A 26,593-nucleotide genomic window follows, 5' to 3' on the forward strand; every position below is an offset into this window, starting at 1 on the left:
AGGGTGGCCTGCATGTCACCACAACCAATTGCTAATCTTCCTTTGCTTTCTCAGAAATGTATGTTTAGGAGGAAACAGTGGAAGAGCTCCATAAGCTTCTTAGCTTCTCTTCAGGATACCCAATTCAAGGGATGCCCTGAAAAGAAAAAGGATGTTCCCTTCAGAAAATGTTACTGAAGACCCTCACTTGCATTGGAGGTGGAAGAACAGCTGAAGGTAGAAGAGAAGGGAGACTCAAGGGAAATATTGGGCACTGAGAATAACTATTGCCACTTCTGGATTTAATTTACAGATTATTGATTATATTCTCCCTTTCCTCCAGGTTACATCAGACAGCCATCATTTTATTCTCCTAGCAACAAGAACCCTATGCGTGATGTTGGTAGACTAACATCTGCCAATCCTCTTAGTTACAATTTCAAATGATCAAAAAAAAAATCCATCTAAAAATGGTTCTTAACACAGACACCCCACAACAAAACACTCTCCACCACCCCATCCCACCTCTTCACTCTATTTATGTCTAAGGTGCACGTCAGCCGCGCCCTCAGCACGTGCCCCTTTGGTGCGTAAGGGGAGGGGAGAGCTGCGACGTCCTATTGGGGCGCTGTCGGCTTCTGGCCGTGACGCCACCCCTGCGCGACCGTCGCGCGGGGATGGCATCATAGGAGCGGGCCTGGCCGGCGAGCGGCGACAAAGAGTGGCGTAATGGCCATTTAGGGCCGTTGGAAGAGGAGGCAGCGGCTTTTCTCTGGGCGAGGAGGACGAGGAGGACGAGGGCGGAAGGGAGCCCCTTTGCCGCCAGGATGCCTGAAGGGCTGAGGCGACTTCAGCTGCTTAGGTGGCGGCAGCGGCGGCAGCAGCAGCAGCGGCCGGGGTAAGCGAGGGGGGAGGTCGCCGCTTGCATTGTCGGGTCTCTCAGCCGCAGTCAGTTGGTGCCTGAAGGCCCGCGGGAGCTGAGGCCGTGGCCCCTGGCCCGCTTCCTCTGGCGCGGGACTCCCCTAGCCCTGGTTTCGCGTCTGGGCGCGTCCGCCACACAGCACTTTGTCGCTGCTGTTGTTACTGTTGCTATTACAGTACTAAAGTCCAGTGTAAAAACCTCGAGCTGCTTTTTTGGAGTCTACTGGAAGGCCTACACCTCATCATCATCGTCATCATTATACAATTTATATGCCGCCCGACTCCCAGCGACTCTGGGCAGTTTATAGATTGTTAAAAGCTTTTAAAACAGGTAACACGACAAGAAACATGAAACAACGATGGCGGAGAAAGCCAGCCCGGATGGGAACAAGGGAAAGGAAGAAATTACTAGGGATTCCTTATATGGAGTCCATACAGAGCATGTCTTTTAAGACCGTCGGAATAACAGGGAGTATTTTCTGGGACAGCTGCCTTTAGGCCCGTTTCTCTAATCAACTGATACTGCTGATAAAGCTTTCTTTAAGAAGAAAGAATATCAAAGGGGTCTGCCTGTTGGAATGCTGTCCTACAAAAAAGGAAAAAACACCCAGCAGGGCTGGGTTTTCTCTGTAGTGTGCAATTATTTTATCTGCCCAGAGGTTGTTTGGTTCACTTTTTTTGCCCTACATTGCTAATTATTAGCCTTAAAAGCGTTTGCTGTTGGTAAGACACTTTTTTTTTTTTTGGCTGCTGCTGCATTTTCGAAATGTGAGTTGTCTTTTTCCTATATATAAAAAAACACAAAATTGTTTTGTGATCATTGAAGGGAGAGAAAGCTTGGATGTTCTGTATCTGTCTTGTTTTAGCTCTTAAGCCTCTGAATATTTTGTCTTCATATTTTGCAGATAACTTATAACAGAAGTCAGATGCCTTGTGTATTGCTACATGTTTACTCTTGCCTTGGTTGATGACTGAAACACTCCTATAATGCATCAGAAACTCTTGAAGAGTGCTCATTACATTGAGCTGGGAAGTTATCAGTATTGGCCTGTTCTCGTTCCTCGAGGAATTCGTCTGTACACCTATGAACAGATTCCTGTGTTCCTTAAGGATAATCCTTACATCACGGATGGCTACAGAGCATACCTGCCTTCCAGGCTGTGTTTAAAAAGGTTTGGAGTTGATCGAAATGGTTCAAAGTGAAATTAATCAACTAGCCTGGATTGAAGCAGTGCCTATAAGAAACAATGAAAGTTTTTATTTTGAAACTGCTTGGTTTATTTATATTTATATCCTGCCTTTCTGCAAATTATAATCAAAGCAACTAATGAAGCAAGGTGCATTGACTTAATTTAAATGTTCTTTTCTGTGTGTGAAATACTACTTAATTCTGTCTTGCTGATTATCCTTTGAAATTTTGAGGCATAAGTCCCTTATTGTCAGTCACTTTTTCTAGTGCAAGGAATCTAAACAGACAAACTCCACCATGCAGTTTTTCAGGCCTAGTGTATCCATGCAACAACAGAAGTAAGTGGATCTCCTAATAAGTGGTCTGTCAGCAGTGTAACTAATTTGCATGCTAATTTCCATCATTCCAGAACTGGAATCCCTGATTAGATCTATGCATTGCTATTCCCCAAAACAAAAATATTAACAGAAAACAAAGTTATAGATTGACAAGGGAACCACTTTCATGCACACAGTGCAGCAATATAAATATTGCAAATAAGAAAAGAAATAAGATCACTGAATACAGAGCAAGGAAATACTCACTTTATTCCAATTCTGTATTCTTACTGAGGAAATGCAGACAGTATATGCTAATAATGCTAATCCAGCTTTAGCATAAAATGCCCCTTTCTGATACATATACAGACAGATTGAAGGATAGAATGCTGATTAGTTTGCATGGAAAAAATGTGCTACTAGCTGCCTGAGTTGAACTACATACTCAGGCTGCCATTAGTCAAAATTAGTCAGTTAAAGCAAGTCAACCGTTATTGTCTTTATTTTTATTTTTTTCCAGTCTATTCGTTTTGTCCAACGAGACAGTCAATATCTGGAGTCATTTACTGGGCTTCTTTCTCTTCTTCACTTTGGGCATATATGATATGACTTCTGTGTTGCCTTCGGCGAATGCCTCTAGAGAAGATTTTGTTATTTGTTCTATTTGTCTTTTCTGCTTTCAGGTAAGTTCCTTTACGTATGGCAACCAAATTTTGCAAGGGATGGGAATGGCAGAGGGGCTGATATAGAGTAAAGCTTTCATTCTCTTCCAAGTTGAGGCTTTTGCTTCCTTTCCTTTACGTTTAATCAAACATCATCATTTACTTCATTTCATTGTAGATTGCATGGAACAATATTGTCATCTTATTCTGAAATTAAGGTAGCATCTCGTATTGATTTTCCTTCCTTCCTTCTCACATAGTCAAAGCATTTGTATTTCATTAGGAATTTTACTAGCTAGACTGTTTTTAGGGGATCTAATTTGATTTTTTTTCAACTTTCCTGCTGAGTCTGTCAATATTCTCCTGTGGTTGTTGCTAATTATTGTTAGCTTCGCTATAGGGTTCCCTTACACTGGAAGGTAGTACAGGTAGTCCTTGCTTAACGATTGTTCATTTAATGATGATCTGAAGTTATGACAGCCATGGAAAAAGTGATTTACAGCCTGTACTCGTACTTACGACTGTTGCAAACCACACCACCTCCACGGTCACATGATCGCAATTCGGGCACTTGGCAACCAGATTGCATTTACGACCGGTTGCAGCATCCTCCGGTCACATGATTGCGATTTGTGAGCTTTTTTGCTGGTAAATGTCCACTGGGGAAGCTGGATTTGCTTAACAACCATGTGATTCACTTTATGGCTGTTGTAAAAATGGTCATAAAATTGGGTCCGGTCATGTATTGTCTCGCTTAATGACCATGCTGCTTAACGACAAATTTTCTGGTCCCTATTGTGATCGTTAAGCAAGGACTGCCTGTAGTATATTAAATAAAAATGTTTCCATCTCTCTGCATATGGTAAGCAGGTTGAGTATATTAAAGCCAGATATTTCTGCTCTGCTCTTGTTATAGGTCCAGCTAGAAAAGCACAATCTCCTTAGAGTGCTGCATACTGGATCTAAAAAAAGAAACGGTGGCATTAAATTAATGTGGATTTGTTTCAATGTTTTTATAGGTCTGTATGCTTTGCTCAGTAGGGTATCATCTTTTCTGTTGTCATCGCTCAGAAAAGACCAGTCGAAGATGGATGGCATTGGATTATGCAGGAATTTCCATTGGTATCCTAGGCTGTTATGTGTCAGGAGTTTTTTATGCATTTTACTGTAGTAATGTAAGTTGGCCATAATGTTAGTTGTTGTGTACTTTTGCTTCTGCTGGGGTTGCTTTGCCTTCTCCCACATAAATCAATATGTCTGATTGTTCATTTATTCAGAATTCCAATCTGTACTATAATCCTTTAAAAGAAGCCGATTCAAAATCCAATCCGCTGTTCCATCTAAACAGAAATGAGTTCTGAATAAACCTTTATTATTTAATTATAATTTCTCAAAATCCAAGGATAACCTGTTATTGAACAGGTCAGCTCACTTAAAGGCCTTGCTTGCCTCAATACAATGCAACCAAGAATAATGTTCTCTAAAAATGGTCAGTGCAACTTTCTTCTGGATCTTCAGTATTAGCCTCGTTGAGAATGTTGGATCCACGTCGGTGAGCATGAACCGGGAAGGAAGCATGCATGCATGCAAGCTCTGCTAATGTTGTTCTTCTGTGGGCCAGCTGCATTCCAGCCTTCGTATATTCAACATTGTGATCTTAGGTAGCTGTTTCCACATAGCACTGAGAATTCTGGCTGGGAAATTCATGGCAGCCAAGAAATCTTAGGAATTGCATTCCGGACAGATCTGTAGCATTCAGATTAGGGAAAGTTGCTCTAAATACATTAAGCTGAGCATGCTTAAAACAGAACATGCTTCTTCTGATTGGCAATCACACCTGATTAGGGTTGCCGATCCACAGAAACGTCTAAATGCATTCAGCAAAATATACAAAGATTTAGAGTAGGGAAAGGTAGGGTGACACATTGGTGCACATGCAATCCCAGCTCCATCTTTTTCAGGTAAAGAAAATACGAAAGTCAGCCTGGACTGGTGTGTGTATAACTAATGCAGATTTTGAGAAAGCGGCTTCAACATACATTACAGTATATCCAATGACCTAGCTCACTGTTGAATAATTAAAGCTGGAATACAAGCTGTAAAAATTACTCTGTCAGTATTTGGATATGCAAATGGTACTGCCCTTGTTTTTATGGTTCTTCCCCACCTTTTGGAAAAGTAGTTTAAATGGATATTTAGTCACTTTTTGTGAGATGGGCGGCATCTAAATTTGAAATATAAATAAATATTCCAACATTCATGGGGATTGCTGTGTGAGTACCCAAGTTTCTTCACACGTGCACGCACACACACACCCTTTCTTTTTTCCATTCTAGTATTGGCGTCAAGTATACTTGATCACTGTGCTTGCTATGATCTTGGCCGTATTCTTTGCTCAGATTCACCCCAGTTACCTTACTCAGCAATGGCACAGGCTGCGTTCAGTCATCTTCTGCTCTGTGTCGGGCTATGGAATCATTCCTACCATCCACTGGATTTGGCTTAATGGAGGTGTCACAGCATCTATTGTACAGGTAAGTTTAGAAGTTACCTGCTTTGCTATATTTGCTCCAAAGACAGTTCTGTTGACCTTATTGAAACCTATTTCCAGTTACTGGTTTAGGGATGTCCTTAGCATCTAGCCAGCCTTGGTTGATTTGGAGTCTAAGCAGGGTTGGCCTTGGTTACTACTTAGATGGGGGACCATTTGGGAATTCTACAGTTGTTGGCTAAACTGGGAAATTTAAAAAAAAATCTTGGAAAACAGCAGTGGGAAGATATTTCCAAAATGCTGCCAAGAAAATGCATTTATTTTATTTTATTTTTTTAAAGGCCGCCCATCTCATTGCCATGGTTCTGGGTGGCTTCCAAAGTTAAAAATACCAAAAAAACAACAAAAAAATATAACCACTAAAGTTATTAAAACAAAAAACAATACAAACTATTAAAATCATAAAAAACATCTGTGGGAGAGCACCATTCATCTTCCTAACAGTACAACCGTGTTCATGCAGTTGTCAATTGCACTGGGCATGAGGGCATCTTTTATTGTACCACAATTTCTTTTATAGGAAGGGTGGTTATTATCCATTTAAACTTCAAGCATGAGAACATTCAGTATTTAAACTTGCTCTCAATTTTTACAGCCTAATTCTTTTGCATTGTAGTGAAATGATGATTTCTGGGGAACATAAGAATATTCATTTTCCTTGTTACCTTAACCGTTAACAAAGCTGTGAGTGAATACAATATTAATTGCATGGGTGTAAAGAAATAAAACATTTGTTGTCAGTACTACTGCAAACCAATAGCTGTTTCTTGAAAAATCAGGTGCTTTGCTTCTTTGAAAATGTTTTTTAGGGAAAACCTAGTAACCCACACTGTAAGTACCCTGCATTTAATTCTTTATTTGAATGACATGCATAAAACATGTATAAGAAAGTGAACTCAGTAGATTTTGCAAGTTGCCCGGCTTTATTGGTTTACGGTAATTGAAATCTGTTGAAAATGATTACCATCTTTTTTCCGAAGTGTCTGAGATCTGTAACTTGGTGCTTTCAGTGATTATAGCTAATGTTTTATTTTCCTCTTTCAGGAATTTGCTCCCCGTGTGATTGTGATGTACCTAATAGCTATCATAGCATTTCTCTTCTATATTTCTAAAGTCCCAGAAAGATATTTTCCAGGTAAAGATACTCATCATCCTTTGCAAGCTGGATGAAAGGCACGCACTGATGTCTTGGTTACTGTTGGATTTTGTTCTAAGAGCGAATATTAGAGGAAATGTAGAAATCTCCCTGGTTGTGCACCTAAATTATAAAGTGTTATGTCTAAAGGCAGATGTTGTCTTTAAACCTACAGAGACATAGGGCAGTATTCACTGGTATGAGAGCATTTACCATAGTATGCATCTTAACACAGTATGCATTTCTATAGCCTAAAAAAAGGATAGCATGAACACTGCTGCACATGATTTTTTTTTAAGTATCTGCATAACACCAGATTGACATATTAGATCGAAAGATCCATGTAGCTCAACATTTATTTTTCTAACAGTGGCCAGCCAGACATACAGTCAGGTCCGGAAATATTGGGACATCGACACAGTTCTAACATCTTTGGCTCTATACACCACCACAATGGATTTGGAATGAAACAAACACAATGTGCCTTAACTGGAGACTGTCAGCTTTAATTTGAGGGTATGTACATCCAACTCAGGTGAACGGTGTAGGAATTACAACAGTTTGCATATGTGCCTCCCACTTGTTAAGGGACCAAAAGTAATGGGACAATTGGCTTCTCAGCTGTTCCATGGCCAGGTGTGTGATATTCCCTCAGTACCCCAATTACAATGTGCAGATAAAAGGCCCAGAGTTCATTTCAAGTGTGCTATTTGCATGTGGAATCTGTTGCTGTCAACTCTCAAGATGAGATCCAAAGAGCTGTCACTATCAGTGAAGCAAGCCATCATTAGGCTGAAGAAACAAAACAAACCCATCAGAGAGATAGCAAGAACATTAGGCGTGGCCAAAACAACTGTTTGGAACATTCTCAAAAAGAAGGAACGCACCGGTGAGCTTAGCAACGCCAAAAGACCCAGGAGACAACAGAAAATAACTGTGGTGGATGACCGAAGAATCCTTTCTCTGGTGAAGAAAACACCCTTCACAACAGTTGGCCAGATCAAGAACACTCTCCAGGAGGTAGGTGTATGTGTGTCAAAGTCAACAATCAAAAGAAGACTTCACCAGAGTGAATACAGAGGGTTCACCACAAGATGTAAACCATTGGTGAGCCTCAAAAACAGGAAGGCCAGATTAGAGTTTGCCAAACGACATCTAAAAAAGCCTTCACAGTTCTGGAACAACATCCTATGGACAGATGAGACCAAGATCAACTTGTACCAGAGTGATGGGAAGAGAAGAGTATGGAGAAGGAAGGGAACTGCTCATGATCCTAAGCATACCACCTCATCAGTGAAGCATGGTGGTGGTAGTGTCATGGCATGGGCATGTATGGCTGCCAATGGAACTGGTTCTCTTGTATTTATTAATGATGTGACTGCTGACAAAAGCAGCAGGATGAATTCTGCAGTGTTTCGGGCAATATTATCTGCTCACATTCAGCCAAATGCTGCAGAACTCATTGGACGGCGCTTCACAGTACAGATGGACAATGACCCAAAGCATACTGCAAAAGCAACCAAAGAGTTTTTGAAGGGACAGAAGTGGAATGTTATGCAATGGCCAAGTCAATCACCTGACCTGAATCCCATTGAGCATGCATTTCACTTGCTGAAGACAAAACTGAAGGGAAAATGCCCCAAGAACAAGCAGGAACTGAAGACAGTTGCAGTAGAGGCCTGGCAGAGCATCACCAGGGATGAAACCCAGCATCTGGTGATGTCTATGTGTTCCAGGCTTCAGGCTGTGATTGACTGCAACGGATTTGCAACCGAGTATTAAAAAGGGAAAGTTTGATTTATGATTATTATTCTGTCCCATTACTTTTGGTCCCTTAACAAGTGGGAGGCACATATGCAAACTGTTGTAATTCCTACACCATTCACCTGAGTTGGATGTACATACCCTCAAATTAAAGCTGACAGTCTGCAGTTAAAGCACATTGTGTTAGTTTCATTCCAAATCCATTGTGGTGTATAGAACCAAAGATGTTAGAATTGTGTCGATGTCCCAATATTTCTGGACCTGACTGTATCTGGAAGCTCAAGGGCCAGGCATAAGTGAGATGGCTGTCCTGTCCTGTCCCAAAAATAGGAAAATACAATATTCTCTAACTTTCTGGAATGAAAAGATCCTTCCTTTCCAGATCAGCCAGAAAAAACTAAATTTGAGTGGCTGTCCCTATGTGCGCATCTTCATCTGGATGAACAAGAAGCATGATCCTTACTCCCTTCTGACTAAATAAATTGCTACTCTCTTCTTCAACAGGACAGTTAAACTACCTCGGCTCTAGCCACCAACTTTGGCACATTCTTGCGGTGGTGATGTTGTATTGGTGGCACCAATCTACCATGTACATCATGCAGTACAGACACAGCAAACCTTGCCTAGACTAGAATAGCGCGTCAAGGTAAGGCACTCTCGATACCAGAGGAGCTGAAGATCGCCTAGCCTGTTCAGGAGTGGGGAATCTCTTTTTTCCCCACTGTGGGAATACCATGTTCAAAGACCAGTGGATTTGCTTATTGGAGAGGAACTGCTCTATTCCCAGCCTGGAATTTTCCTTCACAGTAAATCCCAGATCTTTCAGATTACTTGTTGTCAGTACATTTCTCCTGTTGTCCTGCAATGCTTTTCTGCTCATTATTCCAAGTCAGTATTACCTGCGCTGACTGGCAATCTGTCTCCTTAATTTCAGATTGGTCCCCCCCCCCCGAAATTGTGAACAGGAGAGCCAGTGTAATAGTTAACATGTCAGAGTGGGGCTGAAGATACCCAGGTTCAGCTCCCCACATGATCATGGAGTTCGCTAAGACAGTTTAGGCCATTCACTCTCGATGCCTTTTCCTCTTGCAGGTCTTCTGTAAGTTTTTATTCATTAGATTTATATCCAGTCCAATTTATATTCAGGAGCCCAAGGCAGTGTATATAGTGTTCCCTTCTATTTTTCCCCACAGCCTCCCCCTGGGAGATTGGTTGGCTGAGCCAGTGAAGTAACTAAAAGCTTCTTGGTCTAAGGATAGGGTCGAACCTGCATCCCTCGAGCCTTATAATTCCTGCCAGGCCAGCTGTTCTAACATGACATTCTTCTAGCAGCTGAAGACTTAAAATTGATTCCATAAATTGCACCCTAAGCTTGTTGATTTGCAGTTGTTGGAAGTCAGATGAACACTGCAGAAGAAAAAGTTACAAACCATGTATTGATATGCCATTTTTGTAAACATGAAGGAGGATAATGGGGGAATATTGCATCTCTTTAAGAGACAGCCATCTTTTTTTTTTTTCTAAACCTGGTGTTGGCAACCTCCCCAGTACTTGTTGATTTAGGAAGGCTCCCTTAGCTGAAGCAGCTCACTAGGTTCTGTTTGCAATAATTTAAAATGAGTTTTGTTGTTTCCAGAATTTCATCATTGTACTGAAGTTCTGACATTGAATGTCTGCATTTCGTGCTGATTTCAGGAGCGACAGCCACAGCAGCAGTTCACTTTGAATCCTCTTTCTTTTTGGAATAGTATTTTAATAGGCATTCCTGAGATCACTGATCTCTATCAGCTGAATAACTATTTCTTCACTTAGGACAGTGAAAGAGCTGCAGATAATTGGGTAAAATAAGTTACTTTTCTTTGAACAACTAATATATAAATTATAATAAGACTTGTATGTGGAGACTACGCTATGATCAAGAAAAGTTCTCTAAAATGCATGCATATGAAGTTCTTGTGAAAAATTTGCATGCTGGGATCTCACTTGAAAATCCATGTTGTCAACTGTACCTTTTTAATGTGCTCTGTGTCTTTGCACTGATGTTTCATTTGAAAAACTTCAAATATAATACAAATTTTTATTGGATTTCCTTTTCCTTTCAATAAAAGAGAGTCTGCCATAGATAAATTTATCTTCAAACAAAGAGTTGAACCTGTCAGTCAATTTAGAATTTAAATTGTTTGTCTCTGATCTTGGGAGCTTGCAGTCAATGAGTCAAACATGTGACGAGGGCCAAAGGTTTTAGACTTACTCCAAATTACTGCAAGTAACACTCTCCATAAACTTGACATGCTTGCTGCTACTTGGACAAGTGGAATTGTTCTGAGCCATTTTTCAGGATAGTACTTGCTTCGTGCCAAACAAAATACCTGCTTGTGCCTTGACAGCACTTCCCTGCTGCCTTGGAAATTTTGAAGAAAGAGGTAAATTCAGTTAATCCAGAAAATATTAATACCTGGCTTGCAGCATGGCCATCTCATGTTTTGAGATTCCAGCAGCCACGTCTTCACAATCTGGTGCTGAAAGGGGATTTACAGAGAAGAAATGAGGAGGTAAGAGGTATTTATGAGTTCTCTTAGGTTGAGTTCCAGTCTGTTGGTTGCAATGGGGGGAGGGATGGAAAGAGTAACATTAACGTGCAACAGAATGGTTACTATAGCATATTAAAAATCTGCTTAAAAAGCCTCTTAAGTAATACAGTGCTTCTCTCCCTGCTTGCAACTTCCCTCTCTTATTTCCTAATAATACTGTCTGATCTTGCCATGGGGAGCTTCAAAAAACATGTAATTCTAGTTTTAATATGACTTATGTTAAGTGTTTGGGGAAACTGCTTTTATGTGTTCTTACAAGGTCCTTTTCAGCAGTTCCTTCAATTTTGAAAATAGTGTCATAATGCACATTAACTTTCAGGATACAGTCCATAAAACTAAAACAATGGGAAAAGTCTTATTTTTTCAATCTGAAGCAGTACCAGATTTTGGCTAGTTCACACATACCCTCAGCCTTTAGGACATGAGTGGGAAAGTTGTGTATTGTAGAACCTCCCAATCCTGGACTTAAGCTGCCAGTGAAGCCTCTTTTGAGCCTAATTAACTACTGGTAATTTTCCTCAAGATGTTATAATTGGAGAGGGTAAAATTAATAGTCTTCCCACATATTACAATTCTATCTCTATGAAGGTATTATTTGGTGCATTTTTTTAAAAAAACTTCATTGCTGGACAGGGATGGGACTGAGGAGAGGGTACAGTTAGAAAGGAGAGGAAATAAGGGGGAAATGGGCAGGTCTGAAAATGAGATGACTCACCACTGAAAGATTGTAGAGTGTATAGTCCTTGGAAGGCCTCAGGTCTATCTGTGCATGGAATCTATTAATGCAGTTGGGTTTGTCTAGGCATTTACAGTATGTACCTGGGTCTTCATTCAAGAGAAAATATCTGTAAATAGTGAAGGAAGATGCAAAATTTCCTGGGTTTGGCTTTGCTTGCCTGGCTTAAATGATCTGTGTGCCCAGGCTGTTATAAACCAAATAGAAACGTGGACAGAATGCAAACTATACATTGCCCAATAAGAAGGCAGAATCAGAGTTCCTTACTGACCAGTGTAAAATGTCCTGTAAACAAATTCATTTTGTCTTGTGAGAGATCAAACTTTGCCTTTGATTTCCAGGCTTATTTAAAAACTCGAATTGGAGCCTTGAAGTGTATTTTTGCCATATAACTTATACTATTAAGTTATACTGTTGTCATTAACATTGAAAAACAATGGAATTAATGGTTTTATTCTGAATGCTAATAGCGTCTCATGGCCCATATTACCTCTTCCTAACATACCCTACATGTGATAATATAACAAGCTGAATATATGTGTCCGATATGCAATAAGGAGAGAAAGAACAAACCCTACAACTAATGCCAGGATGAAAATGAACCCCCTTAAAAGTAAATTTGGCTATCCAGTTACTCTAGCACTCTGTTTTACACACTTGAAAACAGTTGCTTAGTTCCTTCAGTTAAGTGCACATTTTGTTGCATAAATGTGCCATATTGAACTACACACAGAATGTTGTAGAATTAAGCCTGTCCTTTTCTATGGCTTTTTAAAAAATGGAAAACCAAGTAGGGATTCTTGGGCAAAAAAATGACTGTTTCAGAAAAAGCAAATCCTAGAGATAGTTAAAGGGCTTTCCAGAGGCCCCTTCAAGATGTCTTATAGCAGTAGGTTCTTCAAATGCCTCTTTTTCATTTAATAGATTTAAGAATCTCAACTGACATTTAATTTACTGAAATTAAAAGTGGAAAATCTTACCAGAGGTATATTGCTAGAAACAAAATTTTAAGTACTGAAAGAAATAAGAATTTCTCTATAAAATATGCGTCTCCCTCTCACTTCAATTTTTTGTAAGTTCAGTTGAAATAGGATGTTTTAAAGAATTGATGGAAATGGAAGCAGATATCTTTTTCTGCATAGATTGACTGAATTCCAGTGATAGCTCTTGCTCTGTGTTGTGCTGCTCTAACTTGACTGTTTTGGACACTTTCAGGAAATTAAATGCAACAAACAGTAATATCAGTTCTCCACCTCTGAAGTCAGTAGCTGCCCTAAGGACTATTGGCAAAGTTAACATGTGCCAAGATCTGCTATATGAGCTGCAAGCATGGCTATAGAGAAGTCATCAGATACCTTTGGAAGAGACAAGTACAGCTTATGGTTTATCATGAATGCAACCAACTGTGCCAACAGATTCCTCCCCATGCCTTCCACTTATTTAATGCTCATTGTGTTATTTGCCTGAAACTGAAAGCTACAACTTTTTTCAGATTTATTCCTCTAGCCTGTGACAATCATTACAGCAATCTGTAGGATCTTTAAACTCTACATCCACAGCTAATTACAGGTGATAGATATCATGGTATCACAGCTTTTGTTTTACTTCATCTGTACATTTTCAGCTATGCAGGAAAGTCCTAAAATGGTTTGGACTCAAGTATAAATGCAATTTTACCAGGTTGCACTGTATATGTTATGTAAATAATGCTTCAATAAATGGTTTGCCAAAACGTATGATTTGGTGTGCTCTACAGGAGCAAGCGTTGGGCAAGGAGGCCTGAAAAACCCAGCATGGGAAAAGGTAGGGATGGCAGCTTTGAGATACCCAGGGTCCTGTCATTACTTTGCACGATCAAAAGCACGTTAAAGAAATTCCGAAGTATTCTTGCGAGGTACTAGCAATCCCAAGAGGACAGTGTGAGAGGAGACAATGAACAGCTCTACATTCCCTTATTCCTCATTAAACGTGAGGTTTTAAGACATGTATTGGAATGTGAGGCTTTCAGTAGATAGTTATATTGTAGATCAAACTAGCTTGAAACACCTAGCCATACCGTTGAAGAAAAGCCAAAACTCTGTTCAGAATGTTCTCACTGCAGAACATAGCCTTTATACGTTGTGGCTTTGCCTCCCATATCATGTTGAAAGATGAATCGTTGAAGAGTGTGGCAGAGTTCACACGACTCCTTAAGCCCAAACATGCCACATTATGGCTTAATGTGACAATAACTTAGTGGTGGCTAATCTACATTGTGAAACATTTGGCAGAAACCTAGGATTGCGTCAGTGTTCCTTAGGGTGCAGCTTATTTTAACCAATTACTGAGAAACTCTCGAATCCTTGGGGTTCTCTGAGCTTGGTTGTTTTCTTGCAAACATTTTGATACCCGGCTAGGTAACATCTTCAGTGCTATCCCAAGGACTCCACAGTTCAACCCTGAGCTACACATTCTATTGGTACTGAGAAACTACTCAGTTCCTTTGTAGAATTTCTATGTTGCCCCGATCAAACACAGTCTGAAAATACAGAGGCCCAATTCTAAAAATAAATTTCATAAGACTTTCAAGCATCATGAAACATGTACTTCTCAGTATTCCATGAGAAATGATCTTATGAATAGTATAACATTTACAGATATGGATGCAATTTGGCCCAAACTCATTAGAACTACCAAAATAATTATTGTTCTAAGAAATGGGGTAGGGAGGTGAGAAATGCTCCTTTGGGCATCCTTGAATTCATAAGTCAATTAAGAGTTTCACTACCAAAAATGCCAAAAAGTTTGACTAGGAATGGGGGGGAGGGGGCAATTTCAGTTCATTTGTAGCCAACCACCGCCCAGAGATTGGGCCACCAAAATTTAACAGAAAAATACATTTCCATAGTGTTATTTCACAGTGTTTACATGTGGCATAGGTTGTAGGAATGGAATGGAAAGCTTCCAGCATCTACCCAGAACCCTCACAAAAGCTCCAAAATGAGCTGAAAAAATTCAACTACAAAGAGCTCAAGAGGCCAGGCTGAGTTGTGGCTCCTGACCTTTCCAAATTTGCCCACCTCTGATTTAAAACGTGTGTTCCAATTGTTTTTGGGTTTTTTTCAAAAGCAAGAAGAAGAAACTCTCTTAAAATGGCCAGACATTGTTGAAATTTGGCTCCATTTCACACATCTCAGTAAACATGCTATCTCTGAAAAAGGTACAATAAGACTTTATTATAACAACTGGCATTGGATGGAACAAGATTAAGTTAAAGGAAATGTAAATGAGATCTTATACACAGGAAAATCTTCATACTGGAATGACAAGTCTTACTTGTAACACCCCAGCTCCATTGCAAATTCACACAGTGGTTGGTGTTACAGAAACATGGTATCTGATTTATTAACAACTGAAAGTTGTTTTATGTACATCATTTTTGCACAAAAAGGTCTGTATTAGTGGTTACCCATACACATACATGCACACATACACACGCACAACACTTTAGAAATTTCAAGTCTAACAAGAAATGGAAGTGTAATTTTGAAAAGTGCACTTGACGCTGTTCGCCAGCAATTAGAATGCAACATTATTGTTTTATTCTTAAGTGATGTTCTTATCCCAGAAACTAATCTTGGCAATGGATTACTATATTCTTTTCAAAGAAGCGTTCTAAAAAAATAACCAGGCAGACATTGTTTTGCATTTTCTTGTTACTCTTTTAGCAGCTTTTGGCTCCCCATTTGTTTTTCCAATGCCATGACAATGATTGTGACTGCAATGCTATATTTTAAATCACAGACTCCAAGAGATTATGTGATGTGTGCGTGTGTATGCTTTATATACATCTCTCTATAAAAATACACTATCATATAAAAAAATATTCCGATAAACTCTAATTGCTATTCTCACAGTAGTAGCTATCTCCTTTTATTCTCACAGTAGATTTTTCTTATTGTTAGGAGAAAATGGAGGACTTCTGGACAGCCCTACCAGAAGAAGGGTGCTTGCTACTGAATTTCATTGTTGCAGGATCATCTTTGAAGAGTACATCTGGGCAGAATACAGCAAGGAAGTAGCCCCAAATTGATATTTGAATCTACAGGTTTTGTGGCAGGAGATTCAATCTCAATTAGGAAGCTTGAAAATGGTACCTTCTGAACACATTTAGGTAACAAATGCAGTTATCATAAGGGGGTAAATGATATTTCCCCAGGAGCACCTTGATTTCTATCTTTGACATCACAGATAGAAATTATGTTTTCAAATTAAACAGTACCATAATTTTACCAGTAAATTATCATGTCAAAAGTTATATAGCCTCCAAGATGAAGTACACAGCTGATTAGTAAAGGTAGGCTCAGATTCCCTTATACAGTAACGAGAAAGTCTAATCATTTCATGAAAATGAAAAACTGGATAAGCATCTCCAGTTTTGAATCAACACCTCTCAATCTTCTTACTATTACAGGCGAGACCAAAACAGAGTGAACTTCAGATATATGGATTAATACATCCATCAAACAAGGAAGGATGTCCCATCCCCCCAAAGAAAATAAACATCTTTCTTGGTGAAGCACAGAACTGAAATGAATTATTAAACTTACTTTCCACAGCTCTTGGCAAAGCAATTAAGTAGAAATCAACTTTGTGGGAACTGCCAATAGCTCACCCAGTTCAGCCACCAAAGACACAAAAAAGTCAGTGTACATTTCTCATTTACAATAATCTAGGAAATTAAATTCTTTAAAAAGTCTGACCGATCCAAGGTGCGGAAAGGAAGATTAAAGATCTTATTAAAAAGCAAAAAATGATGTGATGCTATGAATGGCCACGAACTACAAAATGTTATTCTCAGCCTCAATCCTGCAGCACTCTGCACGCCTTTCATCTCATCTGTTCAGTCATATCTACCAATTACATAGCTGAAGGTGTACCCCAAGATTCTCCAATGAAAAATCTGTCTTAGCAACCAGAGATGGCCAAGACAACCTTACACATTTTCTAACACACAGCAGTTTTGGGGAGAGTTATCTGAGAAATAGAGCCAGTTTGGTGTAGTGGTTAAGGCATGAGACTAAAAACCAGGAGACCAGGAGTTCTAGTCCCGCCTAGGCACAAAGCCAGCTGGGTGATCTTGGGCCAGTCCCTTTCTCTCAGCCCTAGGAAGCAGGCAATGGCAAACCACTTCTGAAAAACCTTGCCAAGAAAACTGCAGGGACTCGTCCAGGCAGTCTCCGAGAATGGAACACAATTGAACAGATTAAAAAAAAAATCTGAGAAATAAAAAAAACATGCAAATCATGAAGTTGTGCTATTTCAGCCCTTCCCAACACTAAATAGATTGATGCCACTTTTGGTTATTAAGTACAGTAATTCATACACCCATACAGTGTAAGTTCACATGTCCATACAGATGTACAGAATAAAACTATCAATCAGTAACTAGGTACAAAGGATATCCTTCTGGCAAATGGAAGCCACAATTTAGGATCCTGAAGGCAGAAAATGGAGTGACCTGATTATTCTAAATGTTGTTTCTCAGGACATATCATCATCTACGTAACTGCTTACTGGAAACAACTTACAGCAATCTGATTTCATCAGGATTTTCTGATGAAAAGGGTTTTGATTGAGATATAAAAAAATCAATTGTCAGATGTAATCCGACAGATGAGGCAGAAAATACATTATCAAACTAATTAGGTATATTGGCTGTGATTTACTTTTTGTCCCATTAATTTTAGTAAGTGGCAGCATGATAACTTTGGGGTGAGGAATCAAAACTACTGCATTCCTTCTGTACCACCTGAAGCAGGTACATCTTTTCAAATAAAAAGAGGTTATCACATGGAGACCATAATTAAAATCAGCTCTCCATTCACTCTGGGACTCCAACCCACACTGAGATGTTTCCTACATAGAAAGTCTTCCAATATGAAAGCCAAATACAGTACATTTAATTAGCAGACCCTTAATGACTTCATTCATTTTGGATAGCTTAATACCCTTCTCGCTAGGAAATCTGACATGGTTGAAGTGGCCTTTGGAAAAAGTTATTCTACAACACTTGTATTATGTCTGAGGCTTTGGCATAAGAATAAAGGAGCAGGCATTCTGAGGCACATGCACAGAACTTTACAAAATATTTAGGGTAACGAGATAGACATCTAAATGTTTTAGGCTTTGGGTTTCATATCCCACTAAGAGATGGACTGCACATCTAGAAGCACATTTAACAATCACTTGAAATTATATCTTTTAAGAATGACTAAAAACACCACATAAACTTTTTTTTTTCAAAAACCAGCTTTGAAGTATGTTTTAAGGGTGTTGGTCCTTTATCTTTTCAAATTTACTATGTTGGCAAATTATCCAAAAGTTATTCTATTTTCTTCTTCTGTCTTAATACAGCAGCTGGATGGCAAAAACCAACACTTGATATTTTTTAGGGAAATTCATTCAATGCCCCCCCCCATTGGAATTCTCATTTTTTTTCAAGATGATATTCAAACTATGTAAATGGTACCTGGGCACATCCATAATTAAGGTCATGTAGCTTCTACAGTTCAAATTAACATAAATGTGAATGTGTATGCAAGGATCCAGAGATGTCAAGCCTATATTCGCTTAATGACAGAAACGTCTTCTGAAACTTCTCACTTTTAAGAATGGTTTGCTGTATATGTCATGGGAGCAAGCATCAGTTTCTGCTGTACATTTAGTATTTCTCATTCACACACACACGTGTACACCAAAAACACACTGCCATGTTCTCTGGATCCTGGCCATTCTTTGTGACAAAATTGTTTACTATGTCCTTTTCACAGACACCCATTTTCACAAAACCATTTAACTGAAAGTATAGGAACCAATGCTCCTACAGGACATCAAATTGCTATTTTGGACAAACATACCTGATCTAAAATGATCAACAGCCAATGAAGACATTAGGAATACCTTTGCCCAGACTGAAAGTTCAAAAATGTACCGTGTACTCACCTAAGTTCTCCAAATTTTACAATCCGTGTCTCAAGGGCACCAATTGGCTCAGAGGTAAATTTATCAGGACGTGGTCCTGGCTGTAAGGCATTGCTGGTTTTACTATGCAGTAATGGTAAGAGACTCAAATCAGCATCATTTTTAAGCCTTCAATTCTAAACCTCCTTTTGTTGGAAACCGCTCGGTGTATTTTGTACAAAGTCTTAGAAAAGTACAATCACGTTAATACAGAAAGCATTCAAAAATTAGGTGAGAACCACTTTAGAGGATTAAAAACCTTTTAGGGTATATACAGTTTATATGAAATACAAAACCCCAGTAAACTTGAGCAGACATGGGGTGGAAACTCTGATTAAACTCTTTATAGGTTAGAATTTGCTACAATTTTCTGGCTGTTTTCCCCCATCTTCTCAAAAATGATATGTGTTGGTATGGTATGCAAGTACACCAAGATCTCTTCTGAAATGGCAATCCTCAAAGTGCTGCAGAAGCTAACTGTTAGTGCTGCTGCTTCCTCATTCCATTCCCGCTTCCAACATCCCCACTAAGTTCTTGAAATCCTAAGAATTATAACTATCCCTGTTTTATATTAATGGCACTTACTGTGAAAATGCACAGTTCAGGCAGACACATATAGAAAGATTTGAGTTTCTTCATATAGTTTAGGAACCAGTATCAAGACAGCAAACTCTGATTTTCAGAGATTTAAGAGGAGAGTTTAAAAAAAAACCTTTAGAACAAATAAAATGAAGCAGTTCTAGATAAACCTGGCTTTTTCAGACATCTTCTTGATTTTTGACTGATAGATCCTATTTCATTAATCAGTTATGGTATACCCAGTCATATCCTTCCATCTCTGTGTTCAAGTGTGATTGCACTCTACAAAGGATACAATTCTGAGCAATATAGTCATAGCCAATATCCTCAGCGATAACTAGCTTCTGATCTAACTTTTGGAAACCTTCTCTCAATTCAAACCTTTCAGCCATTTCATCATCTCAATCTTGCATCTTTAACACTGCAGATTTTAAAATCTCATCAAGTCACAGCAGAGAATAAGCATGTTGTACTTTAAAAAACAAAACATTTTCCTCTCAACCTAAGTAAATGGATTACAGTGGTATATTAAATCCAAGTTTTAAAAAAATCCAGATGTTCCTAAAAGAGTCTACTGTTTGGAAGGAAATGGAGCCGCTCCAAATGGATCTAACTCTACTGCCTGTTGCTGCTGGCTCTGTGAAGACATCACACTTGGCACAAGTTCGGTGAAAGGAACTGCTCCGAAATCATCTGTTAATTTTACACCATCGCTAGCATGAATGCTGCCAAGGAATGAACTCTGTCTAGGTCTACCAGGCACCGCTGTGTTATGATCCCCACGATTATCACCCAGTCCTTGGTGCTGGGGGAGACGCAGCAATTCTGCGGGATGGAAAGGCTTGGCTCCAAAGGGGTCCAGGAGACTATCATCGGCCTGCAGAGGATTGACTCTGTCCTTGCTATCTGTCAGGGCAATACTTATGTTTTCCTTAGAATCAGAAATTGTCAGAAACTCATTGCTGCTTTGGGAGTCTCGTCGGCCAGCTTTTTTATGCCTCCGGGCTCTCTCGGGTGTACGGTAACTAGGCTTCAAAGTCTTCTTTGTGTTTGTGGGTGTTCCGTGATGGCGCTTGCCATTGCTCTTGGACCCTTCCTGCTTCATGCGCCTCTGACGGGAAGAGAGTTTCTGCAGATTCCGTTGCTGCTGTTTCACTTTTTGCTGCTGCTGGTTCCCTGCTATCTCCTCAAATGGGATGAGTCCAAACAGATCCTCTTTACTTTCATTATGCCTTTGGGTGGAAACAGGCTGGAATGGGATACAGCCAAAAACGTCCACGCTTTTGGGGGATAGGGGAGAAGTTTGAGTTTCAGAACCTGAAATCAAATCATCTGGTTGAGATATTCTTCTGCTGAATGGGGCTTTGGTAAAGACATCAAAGTCATCCTGATCTTGCTCAGAATGGGTAACCTGGGGAGAAGTATCTTTTTGTTCTTGAGGCTGCAAAACAAAGAATGGAACTGCTCCAAAGACATCAAATTCTTGTTTGGGGCTCAAATTGGAACCTGCACCTGGGAACTCAGTCAATGAAGGACATGGTACCACAGTCTCTCTACCTTCTATACAGCCAGTCCCTTCTCTGTATCTATTGCAAGGTACCTCTTCTACAGGCCTAAAATGACTAGAATCAGAGTCAGAACTTTGTTTATCATCATCTTCTACATCTTCTTCAGAATCCATGAGAAGGGGGTGCTGGCCTAAGTTTTCTGGTTCTGTATCATTGTCATCAATAAAGTCTCCAGACTCACCCTGCAAGACTTCTTCATCCTCTTGTTCTTCTTCTTCCTCACTACTCTTTGGAGAAGGGGGATCTGATTCAAAATCACTCTCCGATTCATCATTTCCTTTTTTAATATGTGCTTCTGTGACCTTCTTTCCAGCATCCTGGTCCTTAACAACCTGGCTTGACCTTTCATACTTAGAAAGACTCTCTAACGTGTTTTCTAGATTGCTGGCTGTGTTATTAATTTCATTTCCTGGGGAGCCTGCAAGGATGAAGAACAGGCAGAACTTCAATTTCACATCACTGTTTTGCACTTCCAAAAACACATATACTTATTTCTTTTTCATTATATAGTGGGGCAAGCTATGATAGACTCACAAAAGATAGGCATTAGAATCTTAATCTTCAGCTTACAGCCAGAAAAGGTGTATCTGAGTATTAGTACATTCACTCTAAATGGCAACAATTCTGCCAAATCTTCAGCAGATGTCTTCCCACAAGTAATTATTTTGCATCCTTTGAGTAGACATAGAGGCTTCAGCATGCAGGTCAGCACATTCTTTACCTTCCTGTCTACATAATTTCTACTGTTTTGAGAAGAAATGTACTATAGTACTTAACGATGTTTGTAACACCATTCATGATCAGATGTTTATTTAGAAGTGTTTCTACCTAATTACTGAATGACTTTTCCAGTTTGGATTGTCCCACATCCCAGCACCACTTATTTTCACACACTGGAGCTAAACAGTCCCAAGCTTATATTTACTTGATATAGTTCACCCTCTACAAGTCCTTTTGACTTTTCCATACTCTTTTCTGTTCTAGAAACACACTTGTTTTGAGCTAATTAGGGGGAAGCCTGCATGCAGTATTCCAGCAGTGCAGCCCTGTAACTGTTTATTAAGAATTCCCATGGTGGTCCATAGGATTTAATACCTAGCAAACATGTTTCAGATTTCCCCTAAATCTTTACACAATAAAATATATCAATTAACTCCTACTAAAAACTATTTAATATTTTATTTGTCCTCTTAAGATTCCCACAGAGTATACTAGGCTGGTATTTTCACTTGAGTCAACTATGATTCTTTCCTACGGCATTAGTAGCCAATTTAGCTTTTATCAGTTTACATGTGAAACTAACATTATCTGTCCCAACATGCATCAAATGACACTTTCTGTCTCATCTCACCCACCAAAGAGTTATTTAGGAGAAATCATTTCCTTACAATGTGGAAAACTGTATCTTTGTACTTCCCAGTTATTAGTTTCATAACATAATGGACCTTTGGATTAATTGCTGTGATTGCTTTTTGAGTCTGAAGAGCTACAGAGTAGTGCACTTGGGCCTATCCACTGACCAAGTCTATAACCAGCCTTCGTCAAGGACACTGCAGCTAGGGAGACACCAGGCACCCATTCTTCCTTTTTCCTTCTGTAATATATCCATTCGATTATAACTCTTTGAGACAAGGCCTGTCTTATCTTTCACTCTCTGCACAACACTTATAAGAATTTGTCAGATACTTTTTCAAATCTAAAACTCTATTGTACCATAGAAATATTAAACATATATAGTACATGTTTATCCCTTAGCTGCTGTCTTTGATGTAGTTATAGCCTGCCTTAGTCATGTCTGTAAATCATTGATCAATTATCAATTACCAATGCAGATCATTCCAACCATTCCTTCCAGCCCACAAACAGTAAAAAATAGTACTTATATTCATTTTTTATTCTTCTACCCTCCCATTTCTTTTTCTTTCTTTTTTTTTGTATTGCATATTTTGTAAACCTGGCAATTATTTATCTTTGTAATCCACTATGAGGGGAACCTTCTAAGACAAAAGAGCAAGGAAAAAACCCTAGCAATAAAATATTGTTCATAAAATATTCAAGAGAGAGATTACAGTTTCCTCCACCCAGTAATTGGTCAACAGAATGTGTTTTTTAATCAAAGGTGGTTCAGAAAGCAAGCACATTTCTGCCAGTTTTCCTTTCTGCTAAGATTGTTCTGCTTTACATTAAAAGAAAAAAATCTACCTTACAACATTCCAGCTATTTTATCTGAAGCAAACTTAGTTTCTTTCATCTCCCTGACATGCACTAAGACATTTATTGACAACAAATTAATACTAATGTATTTTACCTCAAAATGTTGCTCTTTCGCTAATATCCAAAACTCAGGAAATGATCAACAGAAACAGGGGGGAAGAAATCAGGGCATACAGCCATAGTAATAACCCAATCCTACAAATTTGGTCATAAAAATAATTCAGAAAAAAAACACCCATTTTTAAAAACTAGAAAAAAATAACTGTTTTCAAGTGTAACACTAATACTAGGTTGTGCTAAATTTAATATATTGGATTTTATAGTCAAATTAATATGTAGATTTGCTTTCTTGATGTGATGTAGTTTTCCCAAAGTAACAGTCATAATAAAGAATTTGTAGAAATCCATTTCAACATATCCATATATGACAGAATTACTTACAGAAATGATTATTCTTTCAAAGTAAAAGCTTATTCTTTTCAAATGAGCATAATTATTTTTGTTTAAACACCAACTTTAAAACTGTTGGCAATAGGAGCATACTTCTACATCCATAAATGGAAACAGCTAAGTGCATATGTGTAAATGCTTATTTTAGAAGATGACGTTCTTTCCCTTTATATCAGGAAGATAATTTGTAACATGTAAAATTTTCTTGGTTGAGATAACATATAAATCAAGTAACTCATAAATTACTCCAAAACTACTTCTCTGTCTTGAGTATTCAGTTCACAAGAAAAAGCAGAGTAAGTCCAACTGAGTCCAAATATTAATTCAACAGTACTTTTAGCATAATGTTTTTAAATATATGCACACAAGAGATACTAAACCTACATCCTAACCCAATTCAACTTCCTATGTTAAAAAAAAAAAAACATTTAATATTATTACATTTATCAGAAGCCCAAGAGAGGGAAATTTTAAATTCACTTTTAAATTAATGCCATAATAATGTTGTAATACACAACATGTAGAAAAAGATTTGATTGAAGTAATCTCAAAACTGCTCCAATGGACATTTCAAATCTGAATTTATGAACAGCTAAGAACTGTGCAGCATAACATCTGTTCACAAGAAAATGTTCAGATTATATCACTTCTAATCAGGTTTGCCTCTTGTACAAGGCTGTAATTCTGCCCTCAAATCTGGTGCAGGTAGAACATCTTTAATCATAAGATCCCAATCTTCAAGAGAAAATTCTGTTCCTATGTTCGTTTTCTAGACATCCGATTATAAGAGGATGAATGGCTTGTAACAACTGGAGTAATTACATGCCTTCTGTTAGTTCATCATTTCAGAAACTGGGAGAAATCAAGGGCATAACCAAAGCACCTTCTGAATTGGTAACATACTGCCATCATCGTTCCACAGCAATCTGTCACATGTTAGTTCAAGGACTGCTGAGATGTCAACTAAATCTGCGGTATTCTTCAACAATAGACAGAAACGCAGATGTTGAATGCTGTCACAGATTTGATGGTGGCTTACTGTTCTTAACTTAAGGGAGAGACGAACTGCATTTCCTTCATCTCATACATCCACTTTCTTTATACTTGTTGCAATATTTATACTATGGAATCTTGAATTCTCAGTTCTCAATCTCAATAATTGTTTATCATCAGGGATATATAATTTGAGAAAGTTACTTCTCTTTCAAACAGTAATGAGTCCAGGGAATGGACTTCAAATGGCAAAACTATGTATTAGGCACACATATTTATTTCAAGCATTTCAAAGCTGCCTTCAAAGGAAAAATCCCTCTCCGGGTGAACTCTATATAAAAGAATAAACAACAACCCCAACGTTATGTATAAGAGCCTTTGGCTTATCTCATACTATAAATGCTCTCTAGTTGGCATTTGATTACAGGTAGTCCCCAGGTTAAGAACTCCCAGTTTAAGGACGACCCATACTTAAGAACAGAGCCTACTGTACCAAAATTTGAGTTAAAAACAAAATGATTCCAGTTAAATACACAATGGTTCGAGTTCCTTACACAATACTACTTATACAGTATTATACTGTTCCAGCTTCCATACAATTCGACTGAAGGACAGACCTTGGGAACAGAACTTGTTCTTAAACTGGAGACTGCCTGTATACTTGACCTACTCCTCACTAATTTCTAAATGGCTCATAAAGGTAAATATTACTAGCTAAGCATTATTCTAAACTAAATTATGGGACAGGTTGCACAAATTCAGAGGCCTGAAGTCCAATTTCAAACTGGGAAGAGAGGCTTTGTTAGACACATTCCCTAATCATTAACTTTTTAAAAAGAAAACAGCAAGCTTTTTTCAGTTTTCTCAGTGCTTGGTAGTAATGTTCAGGAATGAAAAAAAAATGATTGTTTGGCAGAGGAAGTAGATTCTGGCCTATATTATATTTTGCTGATTAATGGACTCCCTTCCTTTGAAACCCAGCTGTCCATGTAAGAGATTTAAAGTCCTTTCTGGGATGTTTCAGTTACACACAGTATTCAACAGGCATTACATCTTGTTGTTCTAAAAATTTAGATAATGTTTGGATTTGCAAGCTTACTGTGAGGACATATAGGCTTCAGTCACAGTTAATAAGTCCCATATTTTAAATATAGATTTATAGAAAGTAATCAAGTCAATTAATATTTGGAAGAAGTGTTTGTGATATTATCTATAAGGTTGCACAAATTTCCATATAGTATAAACACTGATAGAAACGCCTGTTGGTGTTTGTGAATGAAGAAAGCTATCCTTTGTTCAACTTGTCCTAGTCTGCTTATGCAAATTCCCTGCTTCTATGCTTGTTTTTCTACACAAAACAAGGAAAATAGGTTCTGCCACTTTCTTCAACCTCCAGTCTTACAGCAAGAGGGCAGCATCTCCCCACTCACAAGAGAAGCCATGGGAAAAACATGCCTGAAAGCATCAGTAGGAATGTCTCACATTTTGGCTATCCTTCCTGTGCATTAATCGGATGTATTTATGTGACTTCTCCAAGAACTCAGCTCTACCAGTTTGTTCTCAGTCCTAGCTATTCCCTCAAACTGTAGAAGAGGGAAAAATGAAAGCCAGGTTACTTTATTAGGTATGCTGACATTGTTTTGTTTGGCTCCTCCTTTATTCCTATTCAGTTGATCTGTAAGAACTATGTAATTTTAAGAATTGCCTTAAAATGTGTAAAATTTATTTTATAACTTGAATCTTTTCTTTTTGCACTGTGATTTTTAGATTTATTTTTTTTCTTTTCTCTTTGCTTTTATTCTTTTCTCATAAAGAGGAGTAAAAATATTCAAGAAATAGTACAAGTAGCCCTTGTTTTGTGACCACAATTGGGACCGGCAACTCAGTCTTTAAGCGAAGCAATCATTAAGTGAAACTGCAACAGTATTTATGATCTTACTTC

The 26,593-nt window shown here is 38.6% G+C and overlaps 2 protein-coding genes across 4 annotated transcripts in view; one reads left to right on the plus strand and one right to left on the minus strand.

Moving 5' to 3' along the window:
- Positions 1-650: 650 nt before the first annotated feature.
- On the plus strand, positions 651-13,581 carry PAQR3 (progestin and adipoQ receptor family member 3). Of its 2 annotated transcripts, XR_015794634.1 has the most exons (9): positions 651-877; positions 1,806-2,072; positions 2,927-3,089; positions 4,088-4,243; positions 5,405-5,602; positions 6,664-6,754; positions 9,023-9,164; positions 10,155-11,070; positions 13,061-13,581. XR_015794634.1 is itself a non-coding variant. In XM_088133145.1 (8 exons), exons 2-7 carry the CDS (start codon positions 1,888-1,890, stop codon positions 9,148-9,150), a joined length of 921 nt encoding a protein of 306 aa, XP_087989271.1. In that variant the 5' UTR covers positions 651-877; positions 1,806-1,887; the 3' UTR covers positions 9,151-9,164; positions 10,155-13,581. The 2 variants fall into 2 exon arrangements, 1 of the variants encoding a protein (XP_087989271.1); XM_088133145.1 differs by having other exon boundaries at positions 10,155-13,581.
- A 1,455-nt stretch (positions 13,582-15,036) lies between these two features.
- Positions 15,037-26,593, minus strand: part of BMP2K (BMP2 inducible kinase) — a 61,544-nt gene continuing 49,987 nt past the window's right edge. For both annotated transcript variants that reach the window (XM_088133143.1, XM_088133144.1), the window contains exon 16: positions 15,037-21,412. In XM_088133143.1, the coding sequence (XP_087989269.1) occupies positions 19,998-21,412 (1,415 nt within the window). In that variant the 3' untranslated portion in view covers positions 15,037-19,997. The remainder of the gene's footprint in view (positions 21,413-26,593) is intronic.

Source organism: Python bivittatus, unplaced genomic scaffold (assembly GCF_059951505.1).
Source record: "Python bivittatus isolate LINGU-HERP-01145 unplaced genomic scaffold, Pbiv_v1 ctg000070_np1212, whole genome shotgun sequence".
NCBI classification, from domain to species: Eukaryota; Metazoa; Chordata; class Lepidosauria; order Squamata; family Pythonidae; genus Python; species Python bivittatus.